The sequence below is a fragment of the Petaurus breviceps genome, unplaced genomic scaffold, assembly GCF_028583685.1.
Source record: "Petaurus breviceps papuanus isolate PSGF00001 unplaced genomic scaffold, PetGlider_PUasm1.0 68, whole genome shotgun sequence".
Taxonomy (NCBI): domain Eukaryota; kingdom Metazoa; phylum Chordata; class Mammalia; order Diprotodontia; family Petauridae; genus Petaurus; species Petaurus breviceps.
In genome coordinates this window covers 413,008-438,647 of record NW_027186452.1, presented here as the reverse complement: position 1 = coordinate 438,647, position 25,640 = coordinate 413,008, and the positions used below count along the sequence as shown (strand labels likewise).

Genomic DNA, 25,640 nt, shown 5'->3' with positions numbered 1-25,640 from the left:
AAAAGAAAATTACTGCTACCTTTCTCAGTGAAAAGACTAATTTAAAAGGACTCCCAATCATCCCTTACCTCCATGTCAAGTTTGTTAACCCAAATGGGTAAATTGGAATAGGAATGAAGATTCAGGTCATCCACTGCTTTCTGGACTCTATTCAAGATCTCAGAGAAAGTCTTGTGATCATACATACAAGTTTCTAAGGAACGAACTTCAAGGTCAATTTTTTCCTCAATAATAAGTAGATCATCCACCTGTAGGACAATAAATATAATATTGAAGCCATTGCTTTAGTTTGTTGCAACAATCTCAATTTATTCACTTTTCCCCTGGTCACTTAAGTAATTTTACTGGCAGGTTTATAATAGGAGTAGAAAAGAACCAAATACTCAAAGGAGGTTAATGTCAATATCTGATGATACACATTAAATTTCAGTGCTAGATATATGTAATAACATTTCTTTTCTAACTCTTACCACCAAGATAGTATCCTGAAACAGTCTGAATCAAGAGAATTTTTCTTCCACTGCTCAACTTTCAGCATTCAGTACTACTTAAAACCACCATAACACATTCTGGATTAATCTTCAATAGAAATTAGGTATCAAAGCTATGAAACAATTATAGCTATTTTGTCTATTAAAATATCTAGGGGCAGTTAGGTGGTATAGTGAATAGAGCACTGGCCCTGGAGTCAGGAGGACCTGAGTTCAAATATGGCCTCAAACACTTTAACACTAGTCATGTGACCTTGGGCAAGTCACTTAACCCCAACTACCCTGCCTTGTCCCCTCAAAAAAAAAAAAAGAAAAAGAAAAATATCTAAGACATCCCTAGAACACTTAACAAAGGAACAGGGATAGGGATGCACTGTGGACTGGGACTCCCTGGCAAGGAAAATTCCCTTACCAATGTGGACCAGCACCCTCTTTGAAACTTGCAGTCTTAGAGAGTCACCCAGAGCATGGAGAGAAGTTAAGTGACTTGGCAGGATCATCCAGTCAATATATGTCAAAGGCTGGAACTGAACCCAACTCTTTCTGGCTCTGAGGCTGGCTATCTATCCACTGCCACGCTGCCCGCCTCAGCCGCTGACAAATATGTATGAAATCCTATGGATTTCACAGAATAGCAACTGGTGTTGATTTCTAAAACATCTGTCAAATTACTTTTACAACAAAACAAACCTTTTCTTGAAAGTTGAACACAGTCTCTGCCAGCCGCTGCACATATGGGTCAAGTTTGTACGATTCCCACACCAGGGCGATGCCTTCTCCAATCAGCGCCTGTACTTCTTTCTTTAGGCCAGCCACCAGAAGGGAGATGGTATTGCGTTCCTCCACTTTTTCACATGTGCGCTCATATGTACGGACACTTTCGATCAGAGAGATAGCAAACGGATAAAGCTGGTTTGCCTGATGAGCTTTGTTCACAATTGCCAAGGGAACGCGGAAACCAAGCCACTTGAGATTCCGAACTTCTTTGGAAAGTGTAATGATCTCAGGAAGGAAGTTAACTTTTAGTTTAAGAACATTTCCACTTCGGCCTCTAACCCGAGTGCTTTCAATGGTGAAAATACGACCAGAAACTCCAAGGTTACGCTGTTGCACCTTCCTTGCCCAATCATCAAATATTTCTTGAGTGTTGAGCTTCATGCGGAAACTGTCTCCATCCTGCTTGAGTTTCTGACCCTCAACATGGTTCTCCCAACCTTTGCCCAGGACATCTTCAACCCGTTTCATGTAGGCAGTAAGTTGTCTATCAATCTGTTTAGCCCAAATGATGGACCCAGACACTGGAGGCAAATCACGAACGTGACTCATCTTACAGGCTTGACTTTGAGGGTACTGAACCTTAAATTTGTCATGAAGAGATTCAATGTCATCTTTCACACGCTGGATTAGCTGTGTTTGATACTCTCGAATGGCACCACGAATGTGAGGCCTGACAAACAGGGCGTTGAACCTGGAGAAGATTCTGAACATTTCGTTCGCATTCTTTGCTGTGCCAAGTTGATCCCTAAGGCGAGCAGTGATCCGGGTTTCCACTCTGTCGATCCTCTCATCATACCTCTTCATTGCAGCCTCCCAAGCTTCAGTACCTTCTTTAGAAACATCCAATCCGTCTACTTCCTTGACATTCTCATAAGCAAGGTTCACTTCTTCAATAGCATTAGCATCAGCAGCATCAAAGAGAACTTCAGCTACTTTCATATCCGGGGGTTCAGGCACATCTCCTTGACTCTGCTGGGCAACAGCAGTGACCTGAAGAGAAAACATGCAGCAAAAACCATCTAAAAAGTTTGAATTTTACTGGGCATAGGTACTATGTCCCATAGTGCATAGAGAGACACTCCCCACCATGAAATATTTCATCTTAGTGCAAAGTATTTCATTACCACAGCACAACAAAATAATACAAAAAAGTTGTTACTACAGGGGGCAGCTAGGTGGTGCAGCGAGTAAAGCTCTGGCCCCAGAGTCAGGAGGACCAGAGTTTGGTTCCAGCCTCAGAAACTTAACACCCACACACAAAAAAAAACAAACCACTAGCCATGTAACCTTGGGCAAGTTACTTAACCCCAACTGCCCTCCAAAAAGCAAAATTAAAAAAAAAAGGGGTTACTACAAATAGACAAATCCTTTGCTTATTAATACAGACAACTGCACAAACCTATATTTTCAATATTTAGCTTTCCATTATCCTTTAGGCAAATTTAAATTTTAAAATTCAGCTATGAGATATACTGAAGACAGCTCTGGTGCTCAAAGAACAATTCCAAATGGTTCTAGTTACTTTGGGGAAAAAATGTTCCAGTATTTTAATACTAGAATTCTATAGTAATTTCTTAACCCAACAATTATATCAGTACACAAACTAAATATCACTAAAACTAGCACTTAGGTCATATAAATGAATTACAAAACATTAAGTTAATTGCAAAAGATATTTTCAAATTTTTACATAAACTTAATAGGTAAAAATAACTTAGTAAAATATTAAATTAGATTTTTAAAGATCAAGAAAAAAACTTGTTTTCTTCATTTGTCAGTAAACAACTTCTTGTCAACCTGCTATGTACTAATCCCTGTAGTAAATGCTAAAAGAGCATACCGTGGTCCCTGCTCTACAGGAGATTATAATCTAGCTAAGCCCCCTCAAAAATGTGACCCACTATTTAGCACTATAAAGCAATCTTTAAAAATCATATTAATTAAAACTGCAAGCACTTGGTACAATAGAACACCAATCAGTTAAGTATTTGACTGCTTATAAGTGGAAAATGAAATCAATCAGGGAATGCTCCCAGAAGGTGAGTTTTAAGCTAGATTTTGGATTGGTGGAAAAGAGACAGGAGTTTTAGAGAATAATAATAGATGCAGAAGGTACGGAGGGGCAAGGATGTGCAGGTGACAGTCAAGCAGATCTTTCTGTTCCAGGAAGTAATGAATGATGAGGTTGGCTTGAGTGGAAGAAATGTGATTTGGTGGAGGGAGAGAGAAAAAGGGGGAAGGAATCAAGAAAGAAGACACCCTGCAGAAGAGATGAGAAAATATAACTCCTTCCCCTCTTTGCAGAGGTAGAGACAATGAATATGGAATAATGCATACACTGTCAGACTTGTTTGATATGTTTTTGATATGGTTTTGTTGAATTGCCTTTTCTCCTTTTTTATTCTTTGCCTCAAGGAAAGACTCTTTGGGAAGGAGAGGAAGGAGGAAAGTATTGGAGCTAACGTTATTATAAAGAAAAGCTATGAATAAAAAAACTTTAACTGTGTTTTAAGTGTATTCTAGCAACCACATTCAGTAGAAGTAAGTCATGAGTATAACAGGCAGAAAAAGTACAAAAGGAATGCTTCCAATGACTCTGAGGATTAGAACCTTACTTGTGGCCTGAGCACTCGGACAATGACAGCTCTTAGCTGCTCATGCTGGCGTCTGAATTTCCGCATTTGGTCAAGGCGGGCCTGAAGTTTTCTGTGTGCAGGGTTGATCCTCCAGACCATCTTAAGGTTTTCTTCTCTCTTCCTCTTGACGATGTCTCTCAGAAGCACCTGCAATTTCTCATACTCATCGTCCCACGTCTGGAAAACTTCAAAGCATGCGACCATGACCTACCAGAGCATAAACAAGGGTGGGAAGATTTTCAAAACAAGCTTCTTCTCTGTCTCCCTAAAGTACTGCTTCTCTCTGCAGTAAAACTTACCTTTTCAAATTCTTCATATGCCACATGCATGAGTTTTCTTGTCCCCAGCACTTTGAGTAGCTGAGAACTCAAGTCTCTTGAAATGGCCTCCACCAGACGCAAGGCCCTCTGAATAGGGTATTTTGTATTTCTGATTTTTCTCAAGTGGGTAAAAATCGCAACCAGGGCCTGCCTTATTTTGTCAAGCTCAGTAGCAGATAGCAAATCATTCAGAGGGAAATCTTTCATCAGAGGGTTATAGTCATTTACAGTTTCCAAAGCCTGTTTCAGACCTAGAGTACAATAGAGAAAAGTTAATCATTGTCTTATAACTACTGTACACCACTATATCAGAAGTAAGAAGACTGGGGTTCAAGTCCTGATTCCGAATTTACCACTACATGACCCTAGCTAGGCCAAGTCTTTTATTTGGCCTCTTGGTCAGCCTTTTCTCACAAAGTACCAATCTTGGAATTTCAGAAAGCACTCAGCAGCCACAGCTCACTATCAAGTCAAACATATCTCAACAGTTCTGTAGACATGGAAGACCAGGAGTTTTTAGATGGTAGGGCAGGGGTAGAAGGAGAAAAAGTAGAAGTAGTGAGGGGAAAGGAATTAGAGTAAATAGCAGGGAAACCATTTTTCTCCCCTGAGTTTTCTAAATGGAGATTATCCTGATCATCTTTCCTCTATCACTCCTAGGCTGTCAAATGTTTGGTTGGCAGCTATGGTAAGGGCAGACTATATGGCCAAAGAGATGCATAAAGAAGGAAAAGTGAGCAAGGAAGCACAACACATCAGGAGCTTTGCCAAAAACCATTAGTATAAAACACTCAAAAAAACCCAAAAAACCAAGTCAATCATCTTCAGGTTAGAGTTTAGCACTTTTTCTTTTTTACCTGTATCTGTATCAAAGCTGACTGTTGCATGAAATCGTTTGCCATGCTTCAAGATATCCAGGGTTAAAAGAACCTCTGGGCTTTCACGTTTTTCCTGAATTCGGTACAAAGCACGCTCCAAGTTTAGCCAAAAACTTATTTCCTGTAAGGCAGTTCCTGATGCTGGATCTCGGTCTAGTTTGGTCACCTTTAAAGACAGATATTACATTAATCAATTAAAAAAATTTTTGCCAAGCATGTGGTATATAGCAGGCACTGTTCTAGCTGCTAGGGATATAAAGACAAAAATCAAATAGTTCCTGCCCTCTAGGAGGAACCTCTAGGAGGTTCGTTCTGCGAGGGAAGCCAATATGTAGAAATAAGCATAAACAAAATATAAAAGCAAAGGTTTTTTAAAAACACCACCACAATCAAAACCTAAATCTATTTATTAAAAACCCAATCTTATAATTCAAGCTGGTTTCCTTTACTGGGAGTGAAAGTTGTTTTACTTGGAAATAAAAATTAGGAAAAACTGAAATGAAAGGTATCTGTGGTTTGGTCCTTTGTTGTTTACTACTTTATTAATTACTTGGTTAAAGACATGGGTGGATACTATTCAAATTTCCAAAAAACACAAAGCTAAGAGGGGTAGCTAACACAGTGGTTGACAAAGCCAAGATCTAAAAAAGACACTGATAGGTTTGAACACTGGGGTGACTCTAATGAGATGAAATTTAATAGGAAAAAGTATGAAGTCTTATAATAAGGTTTTTAAAAAACCAACTTTACAAGTATGAGACAAAAAGAAGACTTTGTTACACAGCAGTCTTTCTTAAAAAAAAAAAAAAAACCAAACCAATAACAGCTGAGGGGTTGAGCCAGTTGCAAGTGCAATCTAAGTCAACAGTATTATACAGAAGCCAAAAAAGCTAACTGTGTCCTTGGGAGGGCTTCCAAGAATAAGGTCCTTTGTACCTCTAAGTTCCTATGAATAAGTAGGCTGATTTATAGTTCTGCTCTACTATACCCTGATTAGACTACATCTGGAATACTGTGCTCAGTTCTGGATGCCAGTTTAGGAAAGGGTATATGTATATATATGCTGGAAAGTGCCTAGAGGAACACAACCAAAGTAGGTAGTACAGTGGATAGAGTACCAGGCCTGGAGACAGGAAGACTCAAGTTCAAACTTGGCCTCAGCATTTACCAACTGTGTGACTCTGGGCAAGTCACTCTGCTTGCCTTGGTTCCATCTGTGAAATGGAGATAACAGTAGCACCTGCCTCCTAGGGTTGTTAAAGCGCTTGGCACAGTGCCTGGCATGTTGCAGGTGATACACATGTTAGCTATTATGACTGTGAAAGAGTCTTGTGTCCACACCATAGGACTGGCTGAAGGAACTAGGGGTGAGTTTAGCCTAGAGACGAGAAGCCTCAAAGGAGGTATGATAGCTGTCATCAAGTATTTAAAAGGTTGCCATGTGGAAAAAAGATTAGATTTGTTTACTGATTCCAAAGGGGAAAACCAGGAGCAAAGGGTAGAAAAAGAGGCAAAAATGGATCTGATGTTCAGGAAAAGCTTCCTGACAACCACCTGTAAAGCTGCGGAATGGGCTGCCTCTGGAGACAGCAGCTTCCTCTCACTAGAAGCCTTAAATGGCTTCCATTCTAGTCAAATGGTCAAAGAGAGGCTTAGTGACCATGTGACTGACTAGTTGAAGTAAGCATTCTTTTGGACATGTGTTCAATTAGATGGCTGCTCCAACTCTGAAATTCCTTGTATCCCTATAGGTTATGACTTTTCAACAATTTCTAACTGTATCTCCAAATATCCTAAACAAATCCTTGATTATCTTAATATTCCAAATATAAAACATCAGATTCAACCAAGGGCTAAAGTAATCCTCAGTAACAGCATTAATATTTTCTTTTCATTTTTTTTTTTTTGGAGGGGGAAGGCAGGGCAGTTGGGGTTAAGTGACTAGCCCACTTAACAGAGCTAGTAAGTGTTAAGTGTCTAAGGCCGGATTTGAATTCAGGTCCTCCTGATTCCAGGGCCAGTGCTCTATTCACTGTTCCACCTAGCTGTCCGAGCATTAATATTTTCTTTAAGAGAAAAATGTAGGCCTATTCACCCATGAAGATCTCAAACTACATTTTACAAAGTAAACATTTTAGGTATTCATTCCCCTTCTTACTTTCTGAATTTCTCGTATCCACCGGTTGACTCCAGACTGCAGCTGATTTAGAAAAGTTGGATCTTCAACCTTATCCCCAAAGTCTGTAACCTTTGGCTTTTCTCCACGTTCATAACACTGCTTTGCAACATTTGTAATAATTGGATGAATAGGTAAGCTAATTTCTGGAATTTCAATATTCTGTTGTAAATGAAGAAGCCCCATCTCAAGTTCTGCAATCTTTTTCTCAACTGAAGGAGCCATTTTATCACCATCCCTGAAAAGATAGGAAAAATATCAAAAGTCTATCAGTAGCTTACATAATTTTCTGCCTCTTTCCAACAAGCAGTATTACTTCACATGTAACAATCTTAGCAATCTGTTTAATATTTCAAATAAACCAAAGATTTTTTTTTTACCTATCTGCCTTGCCAGACTCTCTGATGTAGGACTTAAAAAATGGAGCCACTGCATTGCTAATGAAAGAATGTAATGTCTCATATGGAGAATCTTCACTCAGTGTCAGAACTCGAAGCTGGGAAGACACCGGTTTGTCAGCATCAATCACTGGAGTCCGTTTAATGAATGCAAGGCTGAAAAGGAAACAGGAGAACATTATTTTAGCATGTTTCAATTCAGCTAAACATAACAACCATTCCAAGTAAAAAATGCTCAAAACATATGAACAGGCAGTTCTCAAAATAAATACAAGCTACTAATAACCACATGAAAAAATGCTCTAACTCAATGGTAATAAAGAGAAATGCAAATTAAAACTCTTAGGTTCCCCCCCAAATACACCCACCCACCCAACATACACACCCACCCCTATCAGATTAGCAAAACTAACAAAAAAGAAAACTGACAGTTGCTGAAGGGAATGTAGGAGGACAGGCAGTAATGCACTGCTCATGCGGCTGAAAAGTAGTCCAATTATTTCAGAAGGCAATTACAATGTATGCCCCAAAAGTTACTAAACTGTACATAGCCTTTGATCCAATGATACGACAAATTGGCATATACTAAGAGCTCAAAGAATGACAGAAAGGACCTATACACATAAAAATATTAACTGATGCAGAGTTAAGAGGGAAGAACCAGGAGAATAATTTATACAGTAACAACAGTATCATAAAGAAAAAAACTTTGGGGCGGCCAGGTGGCTCAGTGAGTAAGAGCACCGGCCCCAGTGTTGGGATGACCTGGGGATAGAATCCGGGCTCAGACACTTAGCACCACACCCAGAAACACCTGGCTGTGTAACCTTGAGCAAATTACTTAACCCCAATTGCTTTAAAAAAAAAAAAAGAAAAAACTTTGAAAGTCTTAAGAACTCTGAACAATGTATAACTCCAGAAGAATAAAAAGGAATCACGTTTCTCCCATCCTGGCAGAAATATAATAGACTAGAGACACAGAATGAGACATATATTTTTGGACAAAGCCAACCATGTGGAACGTGGACTTGTTTTCTCTGACCATTTTTAATTGTTACAAGGGAGGGCTTTTGCTGCCAACGGAGGAAGGGAATTATAAGAATTAAGAATTGGTGAATGATGCTAAAAGAAAAAAAAAGAAAAATGTTAACAAAATGCTTAAAAATTCACAGAAGAGAGACGTTCAAAAGGCAAACCAAAAAAAAAAAAACCAATGTAGATAGAAGTGTGTTAAATTTACACATAAAAAAACATAACAGTCAGTGCAAATCTTTCTATCTGTTCTTGGGGTATGTAAATTTCATGCTTTTTTACATGTTTATCAGTTTATAATTAAGGAAAACAACAGCTAAAAAGAATCTTAAATATATAACTCAGCTAAATGATCAATCTGAGTTAACCCATCAGAAGGGCATGTACTTCTGAGTTTCCTCTACTAAAAGGTGATGGATTTCCTTAATTAAACTCCTCCCTACCCACCCTCCTTAACTAACAGCAAACATTTCATGCATTCTCTGATAGGGACTAATAGTCTGTCATGTGGACATGAAACAGAACAGTGCTAAGTAATGCCATGCGTGGAGAGAACCTCTCCATGTTGGATCTTAAACTATTATTATTATGATTTTTGAGAGGCAGCTAGGTGGAAAAATGGCTTGAGTGCTGGGCCTAGAGTCAGTAAGACCTGAATTCAAATTGAAGTTCAGACACTTTAATCTCTGTTTGCCTCAGTATCCTCATCTGTAAAATGGGGATAATAACAGTACCTTCTTCTCAGGGTTGTTATGAGGATAAAATGAGATCACTGTAACATGCTTAGTATGGGGCTGGCATACAGTAGATGCTTAAGAAATGCTGCTATAATAATTATCATCACTCTCTTTTAAAAGCACTTTAACTTCTTACACCAATTAGAATCATTAGTTTATAGTAAAAGGAATCAATTATCTCCTCGAGAAGTATATCAATTCCAATGAAACACTGAATATCACAACCAACCAGAAAATACTGTGAATGAAATCTGAGATTCTCAACTCCCAGGCCAGCATCAGCATGTACCACACTGCATTTTATTCTAAGGATTCAATACTATGTCAATGTATACTCACTTAGGCTAGGACCTACACAGAAATTCATTTTCACAACAAAAAATCTTATTGTTACTTTGTTGTACTTATCTGAAGGTGTAAATGTGACTATCGATGGCTACTTTCTTTCCCCTAAGAGGAATGAAACTTTAGCATTAAACTGAAGAACAGCACCATCCTATCTACAACCAACCAGCAGGTGGAAAGAAGTTAAGCTACAGCAAACTAGGAACCCCAAGAGAGAAAGGAGGTAACATGAGTGAAGCAGCAGACCCCACATCCCAGAGGCCCATGAGAAGTAGCACACTACCAAGGCCATACTTACAAGCCCAACCCCACCCACAGTCACCCAGAGGACCAATGGCCCCAGCAAATGTTTCTGCCAACACTGCTGCTGCCTCCACTTTCTTAGCAGCCAGAGCTACTAAAGAACTGGAAAAAATTATTCACTCCAAATTCTTTGGTACTATTAAGTTGTTCAACGTTAGAACTGGACGTAGTTTTATCAGTTGAAATAACACTAACGATACCAGTCATATGTCTCCTCTATACTCTAGCCAAACTGTATCGTTTACCATCCAGACCACCAAGCCTTACCATCTTCCTTGCCAGTATAGCCTACAGGTTACCAGGTTTTTCTAGCCTATATCTATTATCTCCCCCCTTAGAAAGAACATGGTGACTGGGTCTGCTACAAATCTATGTGACATAATCTCAACTGGGTCTTCACTGTGGCAAGTCAACCCTTTTACACATCCTGATAATCAATTCACTCTGGCTCTTCTAAACCTTCTCATCCCTCTTCAAACTTCCCATGGCTCACCCTCTCAGCTGAGGACCCCCCCCCCCATATTTCACTTAAAAACTGCACCCATTCACAAAGCTCCCTCTTCATCTCACATCACTGAGATACCCTCTACCATCATCTCCTATCTAATGAGGTGGTTCTTCTCCTTGTCAAGGAAAACCCCTCTGCCTGCACGAGCAATAAATACCATTCTATCTCATCTTCTCCAACACACTAAGACTGCCCTAACATCCCCACTCTTTCACTTACCTTCACTTCAGTAGCCATCGATAGTCACATTTACAACTTGTCAACTGGCTACTTGCCTACTGCCTACAAAAATACCTCTAACTCCCCATCCTCAAAAAACCCTTATTTGATCCATCCATCTCCAAAGGCTATCATCCTCTCTCTTCCATCATGTGCGTCTCCTCTCCTGTGGCCCAAACTCCTTGAGAAAGTCAGTTACAGTTAGTGCCTCCATTTCCATTTCTCTCACTTTCTTTCTAACTCTACAGAGCAGCTTCCTTGCTCATCATTCACCTAAAACTGCTCCCTTCCAAAGTTACCAATAATCTCTTAACTGTCAAATCTCAGTGGCCTTTTTATCTTCCAGTCTTGTCCTTCTTGACCGCTCTGTAGCCTTTGACACTGCCAATTATCCTCTTCTCCTTGATACTCTCTTCTCTCTAGGTTTCTAAGTCACTGCTGGTTCTCATCCTACTTGTCTGGCTCTTCCTTCTCAATCTCCTTTGCTGGTTCTTCAGCCAAATCACATCTGCTAATGGTAGGTATCTTCCCAGGGCTTTATTCTCGGCCCCTTTCTCCCACTCTGCTTCACGTGGTAATCGCATCAGCTCCCTCTCAACTATTAACTCTATGCAAATGACTCTGACCTCTATTCAGTTCTAACCTGCTTCCTGACCTCCTCCTCATCTTCCAACTGCCTTCTGGACATTATGCATGGAAGGTCCAGTAGACATCTAAAACTCATCATGTTCAAAACGCGGACTCATTATGTTCTCCCCACTCTGCCCCGCCCCCAAAAAGCTCCCCTCTTTTTAACTCCCCGCCGCTGTTGAGAGCACTGCCATCCTCCCAGTCGGCCAGGCCGGTTACCCAAGTAACATCACCCTCAACTCCTTCCTCTCTCTTGCCACTCCCACTCCCTCCAGTATTTAATCTGTTACAAGTCCAGTCCATCCCACCTTTGCTTCGTCTCTTGGATATCCCCTCTATCCTCCTCTCAAGTTTCTAATGCAGGCCCTCATCACTTCAAACCAGGACTCCTGCAACAGGTGGTGGGTCTCACCACTCCAGTACATCCTCCACTTGGCTGCTGAATTCTTCCCAAAGCACAGGTCTGACTATGCCAACCCTTATTCAATAAATTCCAATGGCTTCCTCATCACTTCCAGGTTCAAATATAAACTCCTCTTTCTGACATGTTCATTACAATCTCCTGCATTTCCCAGCTTTTTACATCTTAGTCTCTCCACTCCACCCACACATAAACACACACTCTGACATTCAATAACATTGGCTTCTTTGCCGTGGCTTGAATAAGAGCCCCCTTCTCCATACTCCAGGCCTTTTCATTGCCTGACCCGAATTCATGGAAAGCTCTCTCTCTCTCATCATCTCCATTACCTGTATTCCTTCAAGTCTCAGCTGAAATTCCACCTTCCATGAGAAGCTGGGATTATCTCCAGTTCATCCTCTGCACATGGTGGTTTGCATGCTGTCTCCCCATTTGATGCTATCTCCTTGAGAGCAAGAACTGTTTCATCATCTGTACCCTCAGCATTAATCACACAGCCCAGCACAGAGTGGTTGCTTAATATTTGTTGACTAAAATGACTTAAAAATACAGACTATCTCAGCTTTCTATTTATATTCCCAGGGCTTAGTACAATGCTTTAAACATAGTAAAGTCTTAATAAATGACTTTTATTCCATTTTAACTTTTACTACTCACCTATTGGATTTAAGTCCATAGTGAATGTCAATGTTGATATTATAGGAAATAAATTCTTTTTCCTCTTCACCTTCATCACCAACATCCTCTACAAAACAAAACAAAAAAATCTTTTTAAAAAAATTAATCAGATTTTTTTTTTTCAGTTTTGGTTAGCAATTATAGACATTAATTGGGGGGGGGGGCTTATGTTTCCAGGCTCTTCCAGGTTTTTAAAAGAAAATAAAAAAGCCATCAGTCAGAAATGTTCATATAAATGACTTAAGTTTTATGACCTTAATAAACAATGTTTACCCTAAGAAATCTTAAATTCAGTTATTGTTCAGTGATTTTATGACCCCATTTAGAGTTTTCTTGACAAAGATACTGGAATCGATTGCCATTTCCTTCTCCAGCTCATTTTCCAGATAGGAAAATAAGGGAAACAGGGTTAAGTGACTTGCCCAGGGGACACATAGCTAGTAAGTGTTAAATTCAATATAGAGGCTAAATATGATAGCTAACTAGAGCTACAAATAAATTCCTTTTGTGACAACATATATAAACAACAATCATCTATAGAGATTTCTAATAAGGGACTACATACAAATGAATAATTTTTGTTTTACCATCAATTACAAGGTTCTATACCTATCACTAGCTCTGCCGCCTCATTTAACACATGAGGAAACTTAAATGATATGCAAAATTCACAAGTATGTCATCTGAAAAGTACTTCTGATATAAAACAAGTACAAGGCACATACTAGAACTTTAAATCTTTTTAATAATATTTGTTAACATAAAGACACTTACACCGAAGGATCTCTGGATGTCTACACAGAATATAAAGGAAGAAATGAGCATTTATTAAGCACCTATTATGTGCTAGGCACTGTGCTAAGGGCTTTACAAATATGATTTCATTTGATCTGCTCTGATTTGTTATGATCTCATTTGATCTGAGGGCAGCTGGGTAGTGCAATGGATAGTGCTGGGCCTGGAGTCAGGAAGATTCATCTTCACAAGTTCAAATCTGGCCTCAGATACTTACTAGCTGACCCCAAGCAAGTCACTTAACCCTGATAGCCTCAGTTTCCAAATTAGTAAAATAAGCTAGACAAGGAAACAACAAACCACTCTAGTATCTTTGCCAAGAAAATTGCAAATGAGATCATGAAAAGATGGATAGAACTAAACAACAACAAAATATTTGATTTGAAGAAGTGCACCATCTGTTTTGAGTATCTACCTTTCAAGTTACTGATCAGTCATTATGCATGTAGGGCAGTGTTTCTGTCTTTTTTTTTTTTTTTTGCTTTTTGGAGAGCAACTAGGGTTAAGTGACTTGCCTAAGGTCACATGGCTAGTTTTTGTGTTAAGTGTCTGAGGCCGGATTTGAACTCAGGTCTTCCTGACTCCAGGGCCAGTGCTCTATTCACTGCACCACCTGGCCACCCCAAGGCAGTGTTTCTTAACTGATTTGGTCAGAGAAAATCTCTGAAAAATACAACCATTTTTTTTTTTCAGGGCTCTGTGGTAGAGGCACAAGGCTACCTTGTGGGGTGGGGGAGGGTACATTACCAAGAGTGATCACACAAAACAGCAAATAATTTTAGTGAACTGAATACAAAAGGCAGAGGTCATAGCTGCAGGCTGGCAAAGTATAGTGCCTCTGGGATCAAAGGTTCTCATGCTGTGTTGGGAGAAGGGCCAATCCCTTTTAGAAAACTTCCTAATACTGAAATGATTTATTACCCTGAATGCAGATTGAAGTATATTTTTTTCACTTTCTATAGGTTTCTTGCCTTTTTTGTTTTTTGCTTTTTGGAGGGCAATTGGGGTTAAGTGACTTGCTCAAGGTCACATGGCTAGTTTTTGTGTTAAGTGTCTGAGGCCGGATTTGAACTTAGGTCCTCCTGACTCCATGGCTGGTGCTCTATTCACTGCACCAGGACCTAGCTAGCTGCCCCAGTGGAAAGATACCTTTTTTGCTTAGGTTTCTTGCTTTTTATATTATTTTTATGCAACATGTCTAATAAGGAAATGTTTTGCATGACTTGCTATATATATATAACTGATATCACATTTCTTGCCTTCTCAAGGAGAGGGGAAGAGTGGGCAAAAGAGAGAGAATTTGGCAATCAAAAAAAATTTAAATGAACTCCATAAATAAGTAAATTAATGAATTAATGAATAAATGAAGGGAAGGGATGTTTTCATTGAACCCCTAGTCATATCACACGTTTGATAGTTCAGTAGGAGAAGCACTGATGCAAAGAGTCACCGAGATACTTCATAAGAGAGAAGCAGTGTGTTCTAAGGGACTGAGAACTGGCTTTGGAGTCAGTCACACCTGCCACACAATGACTGGGTGAGCCTGTATAAGCCAGTCACTTCATCTCAGTGTTCCTGCCAACCCTCCAACCTGTAGAGCACACTCGGACTTGCTCTGCTGGAGGACATTCTTCGTCAGGAGCTCTCTACGTAATGAAATCACAGGTCTAATTAAAAAACATAGCTATAGATACAGGACCCCATATTGCTCTTGGAAATCACAGGTCAAATCTCGACACAAATGATGCAGGAAGAAGCTGATGGAACACAGCTAATCAATGAAGCCTATGTTCTCAAACACAAAAGAAGGGGTTTCTTTCAGCTATACCACACACACAAAAAACATAGCCTACAAGACGTAAAAGGATTGAACACGTAATCACCTTTTTCAGTATCAAAAGTGTTCTCAAAAACAAATGCAACAAAATGTTTTCTTTAAATGTTACTAGATTCTATGAAGACAAATTAAAAAAAATAATTACATGCCACTATTAAAAACAAAGTTTCTTGAATAGATAACATAAAACAAGTATTTTCTTAGGACGGGAACAAGCCCAAAGATGTGTACCTAAGTGCAGTGTGTTTCTAAACACATTGAAAACATCAATCAGGAAACTGACATTTCTATTCTTAACAGAGTAAGATTGTGATATATGTTAAAAGATACCACAGTCTCCACATCTGTTACATTTTCTTTATTTAGCTACAAAAGGAAATTTTGTTTGGCATTATTCAAGTACTATTATCTTTGAATTTCCCTAAAAACAAACAAAAAAACCAACCAAACAAAAAAAACCCTTTTGACTAGCTATATAAATAAAAACCTGGAGAAAACATGCAACCCAAACTTTGTCTCTAGCTAAGATTTCCATTTCTGTGATTCCTAATCTTTTGGCTACACTACATTTAAAGAGGAAAAGGAAATCTGAGGCCCACTGAAATGGTGAGTCACTTGAGCATCAGGAATACTTACACTTCAGCAATAAGACTACTGCAATGCAGCATAAAAATACGCCCAGTGACATAATCTCCAAAGACAACACATACTGATTTCCTTATTCATTTAAGTTACAATATTTCTTACAGCTATTCACTTATGAAAGCCTTTACTAGCTTGCTACATTAAAAATAACAAGCTACTCTATATATATTGGATAGAAGTGATTCTTCAATGTTTATGAATTATGAATTGGGGATTGAGCATATTTATCAGTGGTAGATTTTCACTTAAAATTTTCTCAAACTCTGATCCAACTGGGCTTTTCAACCATTTTGAAGATGAGCACATTTACAAATTAAGTAACACTGAAGGAAGACTAGGAGAGACAGATATACTGTAGTAGGAGTGTTGGTTAAGAGGCTTAGACCACTAGGGTTGGGTCCATTTACCCCACATGTGTGACCCTGGGCAAATCTTAACTTTCCTGAATATCAGTTTTCTCACATGATGGTAGACAGACTTACATCATTTACCTCACGAGGTATTTGTGAGGATCAAGTAACACATGGTGCATGTAAAGCTCTTTATAACCCTAACATTAATATAAGCTATTGTTATTACTTTCCCAGAAATCAGTTTCAAAGGGTGAGGGTAGGGGCAGCTAGGTGGCACATGAATAGAGTCACTGGCCCTGGAGTCAGAAAGATATGAGTTCAAATCCAGCCTCAGACACTTAACACTTACTAGCTGTATGACCTTGGGCAAGTCACTTAACCCCAATTGCCCTGCCTTCCCCCCCTCCAAAAAGAAAAAAGAAAAAAAAGGGGTGAGGGTAGAAGAAAAGGCAATCATGCTAGAGTCCTATGACCAAGGTAGATATGAAGTCTAATGAGGCATTGCCTCAAGAACGACAGTGCAATTAACTTCAATAGTAGCACATTCCTAAAGTATTCTATTAATAGGTCTCCTAAATAACCAGTTTTCTCTATATACAGAAATACAATATACAAATTTTAACCAAAGCCACCAAATATTCTGAATCTGATGTTTGACAAATCAGTTGCCTATTAGTCAGAACCGTCCCATTACCACCTGGATTAGTGATACATTTCAAAACTACTTAGTACTCAAGTAGTAACACTTCTCCATGGCAAGTGGGCATAGGATGAGCCTGCTTTAGGCACCAGAGCTCTGGACTTGGAATCAGGGAGGCATGAGCTCAAAACTTGCCTTAGATACTAACTAGCTATGTCACCCTGAGAAAATCACTTGGCTTTTCTCAGCCTCAGTTTCCTCATCTGTAATAAGAGCACCTATGGGGTGGCCAGGTAGCACAGTGAGTAAGAGCACCAGCTCCAGTGTTTGAGAAGACCTGGAGATCGAATCCCGAGCTCAGACACTTAGCACCCACCCAGAAACACCTAGCCGTGTAACCTTCAGCAAGTTACTTAACCCCAATTGCTTAGGGGCGGCCAGGTGGCTCAGCGAGTAAGAGCACTGGCTCCAGTGTCAGGATGACCTGGATCAAATCCGGGCTCAGATACTCAGCACCAGACCCAGAAATAACTGGCCGTGTAACCTTGAGCAAGTTACTTAACCCCGACTGCTTAAAAAAAAAAAAAATAAGAGCACCTACCTCACAGGTTGTTGAGAGGATCAAAAAGATAATACAAGGTGTCCCAAAAGTCTGTTTAGTTTTCAGCTTTACCATCAATAAAAATTACACCAAGACTTTTCAGAAACCCTATATATGTACTTTGCAAACCTTTAAAAAGCACTACATAATAGCTATTATAATTTAGTGCTTAATGGAACCTTCGAGGTCAAATCCAATCCCCTAATTTTAAAGATAAGGAAACTGAGGCCCAAAGAGATTGAGTCACTTGCCCAGGGTCATACAGCTAATAAAAGTCTGAGGTGGAATTTGGACCCAAGCCCTTCTAACTCCCAAGTCCAAGGCTCTGTTATAGAGCTGCTTCAAAGGCAGTAAGGTCAAGCTAGTATCATGTATTATAATGACTCATAATTGTAGATTTCCTTTTATCAAATTTTGAGATTTAGTTTGCAGGGACAGTGTGCAAAATGTCAGTTAATTTTAAGGTTATATTAGACTGTTTTAAAGTACTCCAAATGTTTTATGACTTCCAATATTATCTTGTGAAAAAGGTGAATTCCTGCCCACACAACATTAAGTAGTAACTGAAACAAAGAGGAAAAAAAGGTGGGTAACCTAAAGGATTATATTATTTTCTAGCAAGGACAGGTATTAAGGTAGGAATAAATGACCTATGGGTATATTACAAATTGGAACTATTTACCTAATTTCCATATATTTACCTTGTCTACCAGCACTCTCAATGGACCTAGAGTTAAGATGGATTTTAGATCATTTCCTTAACTTTGGGAATGGGGAAACCAAAGCCTGAGGAGGTTAAGAGACTTCTCCAGGGTCATACAGGTAATAAGCATCAGAGACACTGATTTCACTCACCCTGGCCCAGCAAAATGAAATATCTTACCCAAGATCCCAGAGGCTAATGCCTGAAAGTAGCAGAAGTGCAATTTGAACCCATCTTCTAACCTCAAATTCAACACTATTTTCACTATACCAAACAGCTTCCCTACTTCCTTATGTACCTATTTCCTACTTATTTCCTATATCTCCGACCTTTTCCTATCCACAAACTGTCTCCTCCCCTTTATACTCACAAAATTCTACTAATTCACAATATTCCCTTTCTTCTATCACAGAATGTCTTAAATCTATTTGAGATCTTTGGAAGTTTTCCTTATCTTCTTTTCCTGGCTATTCCTCTAGCTTTTCCTTTCAAATTCAAATCTGAGTCTCCAAGAATGTATAGGTGAGTGATGGGCCATGGTGAACAACAGGCATGAGATCCTAGACACACAGATGGCAGATGTAAAGTTGTTGGAAATGCTTCAAGGCAAACCCCACTTCCTTAACTCTAAGCCTCTATCTTTTTTTTTTTAGTCTTTATTAATTTGTTTAGTTTTAGTTTACAAGATTCAGTTCCACAATCCCTTGAGTTTCAAATTTTCTCCCCTTCCTTCTCCTCCCCGCCGCCCCCCATGGCAGTAAGCCTTCATCTTTCAACATGCTAGAGTCCTATGTCAGAGGTAGACATGAAATCTAAGACATACTGCTCTCCTCTTGCCTTCAGGGTCAAGTCTGAAGTGCTGATGACTTCAAAGTAATGAAGAAACTGAGGGTGAGAGAAAGTACAATGACTTGTGGTTATGTGAGTCAGGATTTAGATTCAGATCTGCCTGTGACTCTTGCTCCAACCTCCATGCCAAACTATCTCTAAGAAGGAGGTTAGAATGACTCTGAATTTCCTAAGGCCAGATATTTAATTAATGGTAAAACCCAGGACTAAGAATCCTGATTATTTAACTTGCAGCCCAGTGTCCTGTTAACTGAAATACAGTACTACTACTGTATTATGTCACTGACTCCACTTGGAGTATTGCTCTCCTGCAATCAAATCTGCCCTGATATCCTTGTTTTGGGATACCCAATCCTTCCTGGATTCTCTCCTGCCTTCCAGCCTGTTCTGCCCTAGATCAACACTCAGGCTTTCGGCATTCTCCTACCGGACTTGCCATGTCCAAAGAACCTTAGTAAATAAGAATTTTTAAAAATTAAAAGAACAAACTTTTTCTTTTTCAACAGGATAACTAGACAGGAAATGCTATGTATGTATGTGTATATATATATATATATAGTATACTTAGATATTAGCAAAGCATTTGATAAAGCTTCTCATGCTATATTTATTAAAAAAATTATGACACATAATAGATTTAGGGAAATTTAGTGACCAGAACCAAGAGTAGTCATCAATGGGTTAATGTCAATTTGGAGAGAGCTTTCTTGTCAAGTGCTCCAGGGAACTATCCTTGGCCATATATTGTTCAAAATTTTTATTTTCAGAATAAAGCCATGAAAGGTACTTATGGGGTGGCTAGGTGGTGCAGTGAATAGAGCACCAGCCCTGGAGTCAGGAGGACCTGAGTTCAAATTTGGCCTCAGACACTTAAAACAAAAACTAGCCATGTGACTTTGGGCAAGTCACTTAACCCCAAATGCCCTATCTTCCCCCTCCAAAAAGCAAAAATAAATGAATAAGTAAAATAAAAATAGAAGGTACACTTATTACATGTGCAAATGGCACAAAGCTAGAAAATAATGACTAAGTTGGTTCACAGGCTTTAAGAAGACCTCAAAAGATTAGAATGACTGACTGAACTGAATACAAGGAAATTTAAAAGAAATAAACAAAATTCTATATTTGGATTTTAAAAAATCATTTTACAAGCATAGGATGGGGGAGTCATAGCTGAGACAACAACTTTTATGAAAATTATCTTTGAGTCTTAGTAGATTGCAAACTAAGTTAATGATGTGAAATAGCAGGCAACAAAAAAGTCATCTTAAGATGCATTAACATAGGCACAGGATTCACAGAAAGCTAAGTAATAGTTCCATTGTGCTCTGCTATGGTCAGACTGCATCAGAAGCATTGTACTGAATTCTGGGTCCAATTTTATGAAATACAGTCAAGCTAGAATTCATTCAAAAGTGGGCGATCAGGACTGAGAAAGGATTAGAGACGATACCATACAAGGATAGGTAGAAAAACTGGGGACATCAAACCTAGTAGAAGACTTGGGGACATGATAACAGTTTTCAAACATCTTAAAAGATTTTCATGTGGAAAGATCTGACTTATTCTGCTTAGTCCTACTGGCTAGAACAAGACACAGTGAGTGGCATAGCTGATTTTAGTCTGGATGACAGAAAACATTTCTTAACCACTGGAGCAGTCTCCAAAAGGAGAACAAGGCCATCTGAAGAAGTAAAGGGATTCTCCTCACTGAAGGTCCCCAAGCAGAAGTCTGCTAGGGGACCATTTGGTCAGCTTTACTACAAGGGAGATTCCTCTCAGATATAGTTTGTACTGGATGGCCTCTTAAATTTCCTACCAGATCTTAAGAGTCTATGAAATCTCAGATTCAAAGTATCAAAGCAGTGTTCCATGAAAAGAAACAGTTTAAATCTTTTAACCTCTTAAAAGATATAAAAATAAAGTTTTATTGATCTTTTGTCACTTAATAATGACACATTTCAACAAAATAAATGCAATTTTAAACATATTCATGAGTGTATCAATGTTGACAGTCCTTAGTTGGTTTGAACAAGTAGGGTTTGTTTCCATACTAACTGAAACAGAGATTTTCTGATTTGTATTGCAATGAACTAGGTCCTAATAACTGAAAACTTCAAACCTAATTTAAAAATTTTAAAACAAATCCTTGGGGTGGCTAGGTGGTGCAGTGAATAAAGCACCGGCCCTGGAGTCAAGAGGACCTGAGTTCAAATCCGGACTCAGATACTCAACACAAAAATTTAGCCATGTGACGTTGGGCAAGTCGATTAGCCCCAGGTGCCCTCCAAAAAGCAAAAAAAAACAAAAAACAAAAACAAATTCTTAAAAGGAATATAACATAATAAAGCTCTTAAGTAATACTGAAACATCACATTTATCTCACACTACAAGTAACTTTAAGCTCACTTCAGTACTTCAAAAAGATTTATTATTTCATCCCTTGAAGTAGGCACTCCCTCCCTCTACAACCCCTACATACTTGAGAGGGCATTTTCAAGAGCTGCTGTAGTCACCTTCCCCTCAAAACAAAACAAAAACACCTAATAACCTAGCATCTATTAAGCCTCTCCCAATTTACTTACTAGAACTTGAACAAGCACTGCCAACATGTACTGTGATTTCATCTTTATAGCAAACTCCCAGTGAGGAAATTCCCTCTTAATGCTGAGAATCAGCAGCTGTTCTACAACTTAAAGACATAAGAACAAAGCGCTTTACATATATGATAGGATGTCATATATGTCTCAAACTCCTATGAAGAACAGATACTAGAGGTACTATTATCCTCCTTTTATGGATGAGAATATCCAGACTCAGAGAGGTTTAGATACACATCCATGGTCCCAGAGCTCTTAAGTAACAGAGGTAAGATTTGAATAGAGGTCTTCTTCCTTTACCCTAAGTTGCCCCTCTGGGTTATCACGTTAGTTACACCATGATGAGGCACTGTGGAAGAAATATGAGCTAAAAGGTTTACAACAAAGATATTTTTGTTTCTAAATGTCAACTTAAATGTAATCTTTGTTTAAATCTCAGTAAGTGAAAAAACAAAATTATGTCTACCGTAGGAGTTAACAACAAAAATTTAGTCATTTTTAAAGATAAAAAAGTGAAATTGCATTTTCAAATATTTGAGACACTGAGCCAGTTTTCAAAACTGCAAGTCATTATGGAGTTGATACAAAAGTTGGGATGCTTATTTTTCCTGAGAGGGGGAAAAAATTAAGTAAATAGGGAGACCACTTTAGATTTGTACCAGAAGGGATACTGCAGAAAATTTTTTTAGGGAAAAAAATGCTCTCTAATCAGTATTTCTATACTATTAATAATGGACACAATTCAAATAAAAAGAAGGTGCAATTGTGATGTTACAGTAGTTAGAATTTAAGAAAACTAGGTTGATCAAGAGCAATCTATTAACAAATCACAGGACAAAATTCTTTTAATATAATGCCTGGTTTAGAAGCAGATAAAATAATTTCTTTGGGTCTGTAACCAGGATTTCAAAATAATTCACTATTATCACACAAATTATGAAAAGAATACATAAGAATGAGAATGTGATACATCAAACAAACAAAACCAAAAAAAACTAGCCCTATTGATTTCTACACCCATATTCAGGGAAAGGAAATAATGCCAATGCATAATTAACATAATAAATATCCAATACATTGCTTTGCTGAAAAAGGAGAAGCATAGTATGACTTGCAACTTGTGTTCTGTATTAATGATAACAATTAGGAATAAGAACTGATCAGTCTGAAAGCATCAAGATGAAATTCTCGACGTCACACAAGCTTTAGACTCTTTGAGAAAACCTGGTCTTGTTTTTTTGGAGATAAAAGTCTGAACAGTTATTGGTCGTGATAATGCCAGGTGGTTCAGTCAAAATAAGAAGTAACATGTCCAAGGTTTGTCAAATACTTTACAAATACCCATCTAACCTTAACAACTCCACGTGGGAAATGGCTCATATTTTGCCCGTGCGAATACTGAGGGTCAAAGATTTATGTAATTTGCCAAGAACAAGCAAAGGCGGTGTTCTGGAAACCAGGTCTCTCCTGAACCCATTACTAATGCTCTTTCAGCTACCCATGCTGCTAGGGAGAACAAGTGTTAATTCTAATCCTTTCTGGATCATTAAGTAGCTGCATGACCTTGGTTGGGCAAGGCGGCTCCCTTCTTTGAGACTCAGTTTACCCATCTGTAAAGAAAAGGGGTTGAAGTTGTCTTTATTGAATTGAGACCATAGAACCTAGGGTGTAAAGGATTCTTCTTCGTCTCTCAAGGCTTTTGATTGAATGTAATTCCTCAGGTCCTGATACGTTCCTAATCCTACTCCCACTGGGAAAGGGAAACTAAAGCTGGCAGAGACCCAAACTCCAACTTAACAAGAAGAGGCTCCACCCAATACGGCCATTTTGAGAGCTAGGAGGAGAGACAATGACTTTGGTCTCCTCCCTCCATCAAATGACTGGCTTTGGTCTAGATAGCCTCTGAGGTCACCCGTCTGCCCGAATCCCACAGCTTAGGGCCTCGGAATCCTGGACCCGTGCAAAGTCTGGGCTGGAAAAGACCTTGGCGACCGCCCTGTCTAGTCCCCCTGCATGACCAAAGGGTAACCCGGGAAACAGAAACTGATGAACGCTTTCCTCCCTCCCTCCCCGGGGATGGCGTGGCTAGGGTGCCCCCTCCCGGGATGCGGGCTCCGCCCTCCCCCTGGGCGCTGCTTCCAGCGCCCCTCCCTGCAGTGGGTGGGTGGGGTCGGCGGGCTGGGGGCTTGGGTAAGGCTAGGAAGACTTCACCCACCCATCCCCGCCGACGGGGTGGGGCTGGGGATCTGGGAGCCCTGGGCTGGGGTGGGGCAGGCACCTTTAAGCGTGGACCTCTCCACCAGGACGGTGTGGACCTGCGGGTCGGACAGGAACTTGCGCATCTGCTCCAGGGCGCTCTTCTCCTCCAGGGCCGCCTCCAGCGCGGCCGGGGCCTCGCCGCCATCTTCCAGCAGCAGCGGCACTAGCTTGCGCAGGTGTTTCTGCAGCACGGCCACGTCCGCCACGTTCTGCACCGCCGACACCTCCAGGCCAGCCGAGCCATCCTCGCTGCCGCCGCCCCCGGGCTCCGACATGGGACCGCTGCCGCTGCGGCTGCGGCTGCCGCGGAGAGGGGAGGGTGTATGCGAGGGAGGAGAAGGTGGCGTGTGTGGCCGATAAAGAGTGTCGGGAGAACTGGCGAGAGCCGAGAGAGAGGAACCGATCAGGCCAAGCGACTCAGACCTAGTGGACAACCCCACCGGCCGCCAGGGAGACAGACAGATCAGGGCGGGGAGGCAAGACCCCGCCCTAAGTAGCGCCCATCACGAGACTCGCGCGCCGGCGGCCTCGCCGCAATGACTCCTGGGACTTGTAGTCCAGACACCCTGCCGCCCCCACTGGCTAGCACAGAGCTAGAGAAAAAAAGGGAGAGGGGCAAGAGGAATTAGGGAGGGATTAAAAGAAGATGCTGCTGCTGCTGATAGTCCTTTAAAGTTTACTGACAGCTTTGCATATTCTCAGTGCCTTGAACATATACTTAATAAATGCTTTTTGACTTGACTTGAATTATTTGATCCTCATGACAACCCTAGGACTTTAAGTGATATCATGATGCCCATTTTACCGGTGTGGACTGAGACCCAAAGAGGCTAAGTGCCTTGCCCAAAGTCACAGGTCGTAAAAGACAGAGGCAGGATTCGAACCCAGATCATCTGACCCTCCAAAGGAACTCAATAATTTTCATTTTAGATATATTGAAAATGATGCTCCTTAGGCAGTTGTTGACAGAGCTTAGGAGGGGGATGGTTGGAAGGCAAAAGCTTTTCTTTTTGTATACCGACCACTTAACATGGTATCTTGCACATAGTAGGTCCTCAATAAATGCTTACTAAATTAATTTTAATTGATACCTCGATTAGGTAGTCATGTGCAGAGAATTAAAAATGAAACTGTGGGAAGAGATGAAATTATCAGCCTGTCTAAGTGGTATACTGTTAGACCTAGAGTCTGGGACAATTATAGTTCTAAGCCTACCTCAGGCACTATCTGCTCCCTCCAACCCTATAAATACAACCCATGGTGACATTTTTTTCCTTCTTTTTCAACAGTACCTACTATACCATCCTCCCAACCCCTCATCTTGAAACCCAGGAGTCTTCTCATATCCAAGCTGTTGCCAAGGCCTATCAATTGTACCTTTGCAGCATTTCTTATGTATGTCCCCTTCTATCCTCTGATACTGCTGTCACTCAGGTACAAGCCCTCATTACCTCATGCCTGGACTATTACAATAGCCTACTAATGGGTCAGCCTGCCTCAACTTTCCCCACTCCAGTGCATCCTTCATTAAGCCATTAAAGTGATTTTCTTAAAACAAAGGTCCATTCATGGCACTGTGGCTTCTAACTGCCTCCAGGAACATTCTACAAAATGTTTGAGTGTGTTTGACATTCAAAGCCCTTTATAACCTAGCCCCTCCTACCTTTCCAGTGTTACCTTACACCCCAACATGTCTCGGGGCATTCTCTGTTCCCCGTGCCTGGAAAGCTTTCCCTCCTCTGCTCAGATTACTAACCTCCCTGGCTTCCTTTAAGTCCTAATTAAATTCACATTTTCTACAAGATACTT

The 25,640-nt window shown here is 40.0% G+C and overlaps 1 protein-coding gene across 2 annotated transcripts in view; it reads right to left on the bottom strand.

Moving 5' to 3' along the window:
• DYNC1H1 (dynein cytoplasmic 1 heavy chain 1) overlaps positions 1-24,556 on the bottom strand; it is a 100,740-nt gene extending 76,184 nt beyond the window's left edge. For both annotated transcript variants that reach the window (XM_069104194.1, XM_069104196.1), the window contains exons 1-9: positions 23,851-24,556; positions 12,529-12,616; positions 7,659-7,832; positions 7,261-7,516; positions 5,082-5,268; positions 4,204-4,475; positions 3,884-4,111; positions 1,182-2,258; positions 69-248 (exon numbers count right to left, since the gene is read on the bottom strand). In XM_069104194.1, coding sequence (XP_068960295.1) covers positions 69-248; positions 1,182-2,258; positions 3,884-4,111; positions 4,204-4,475; positions 5,082-5,268; positions 7,261-7,516; positions 7,659-7,832; positions 12,529-12,616; positions 23,851-24,106 — 2,718 coding nt within the window. In that variant the 5' untranslated portion in view covers positions 24,107-24,556. The remainder of the gene's footprint in view (positions 1-68; positions 249-1,181; positions 2,259-3,883; positions 4,112-4,203; positions 4,476-5,081; positions 5,269-7,260; positions 7,517-7,658; positions 7,833-12,528; positions 12,617-23,850) is intronic.
• Positions 24,557-25,640: the final 1,084 nt, after the last annotated feature.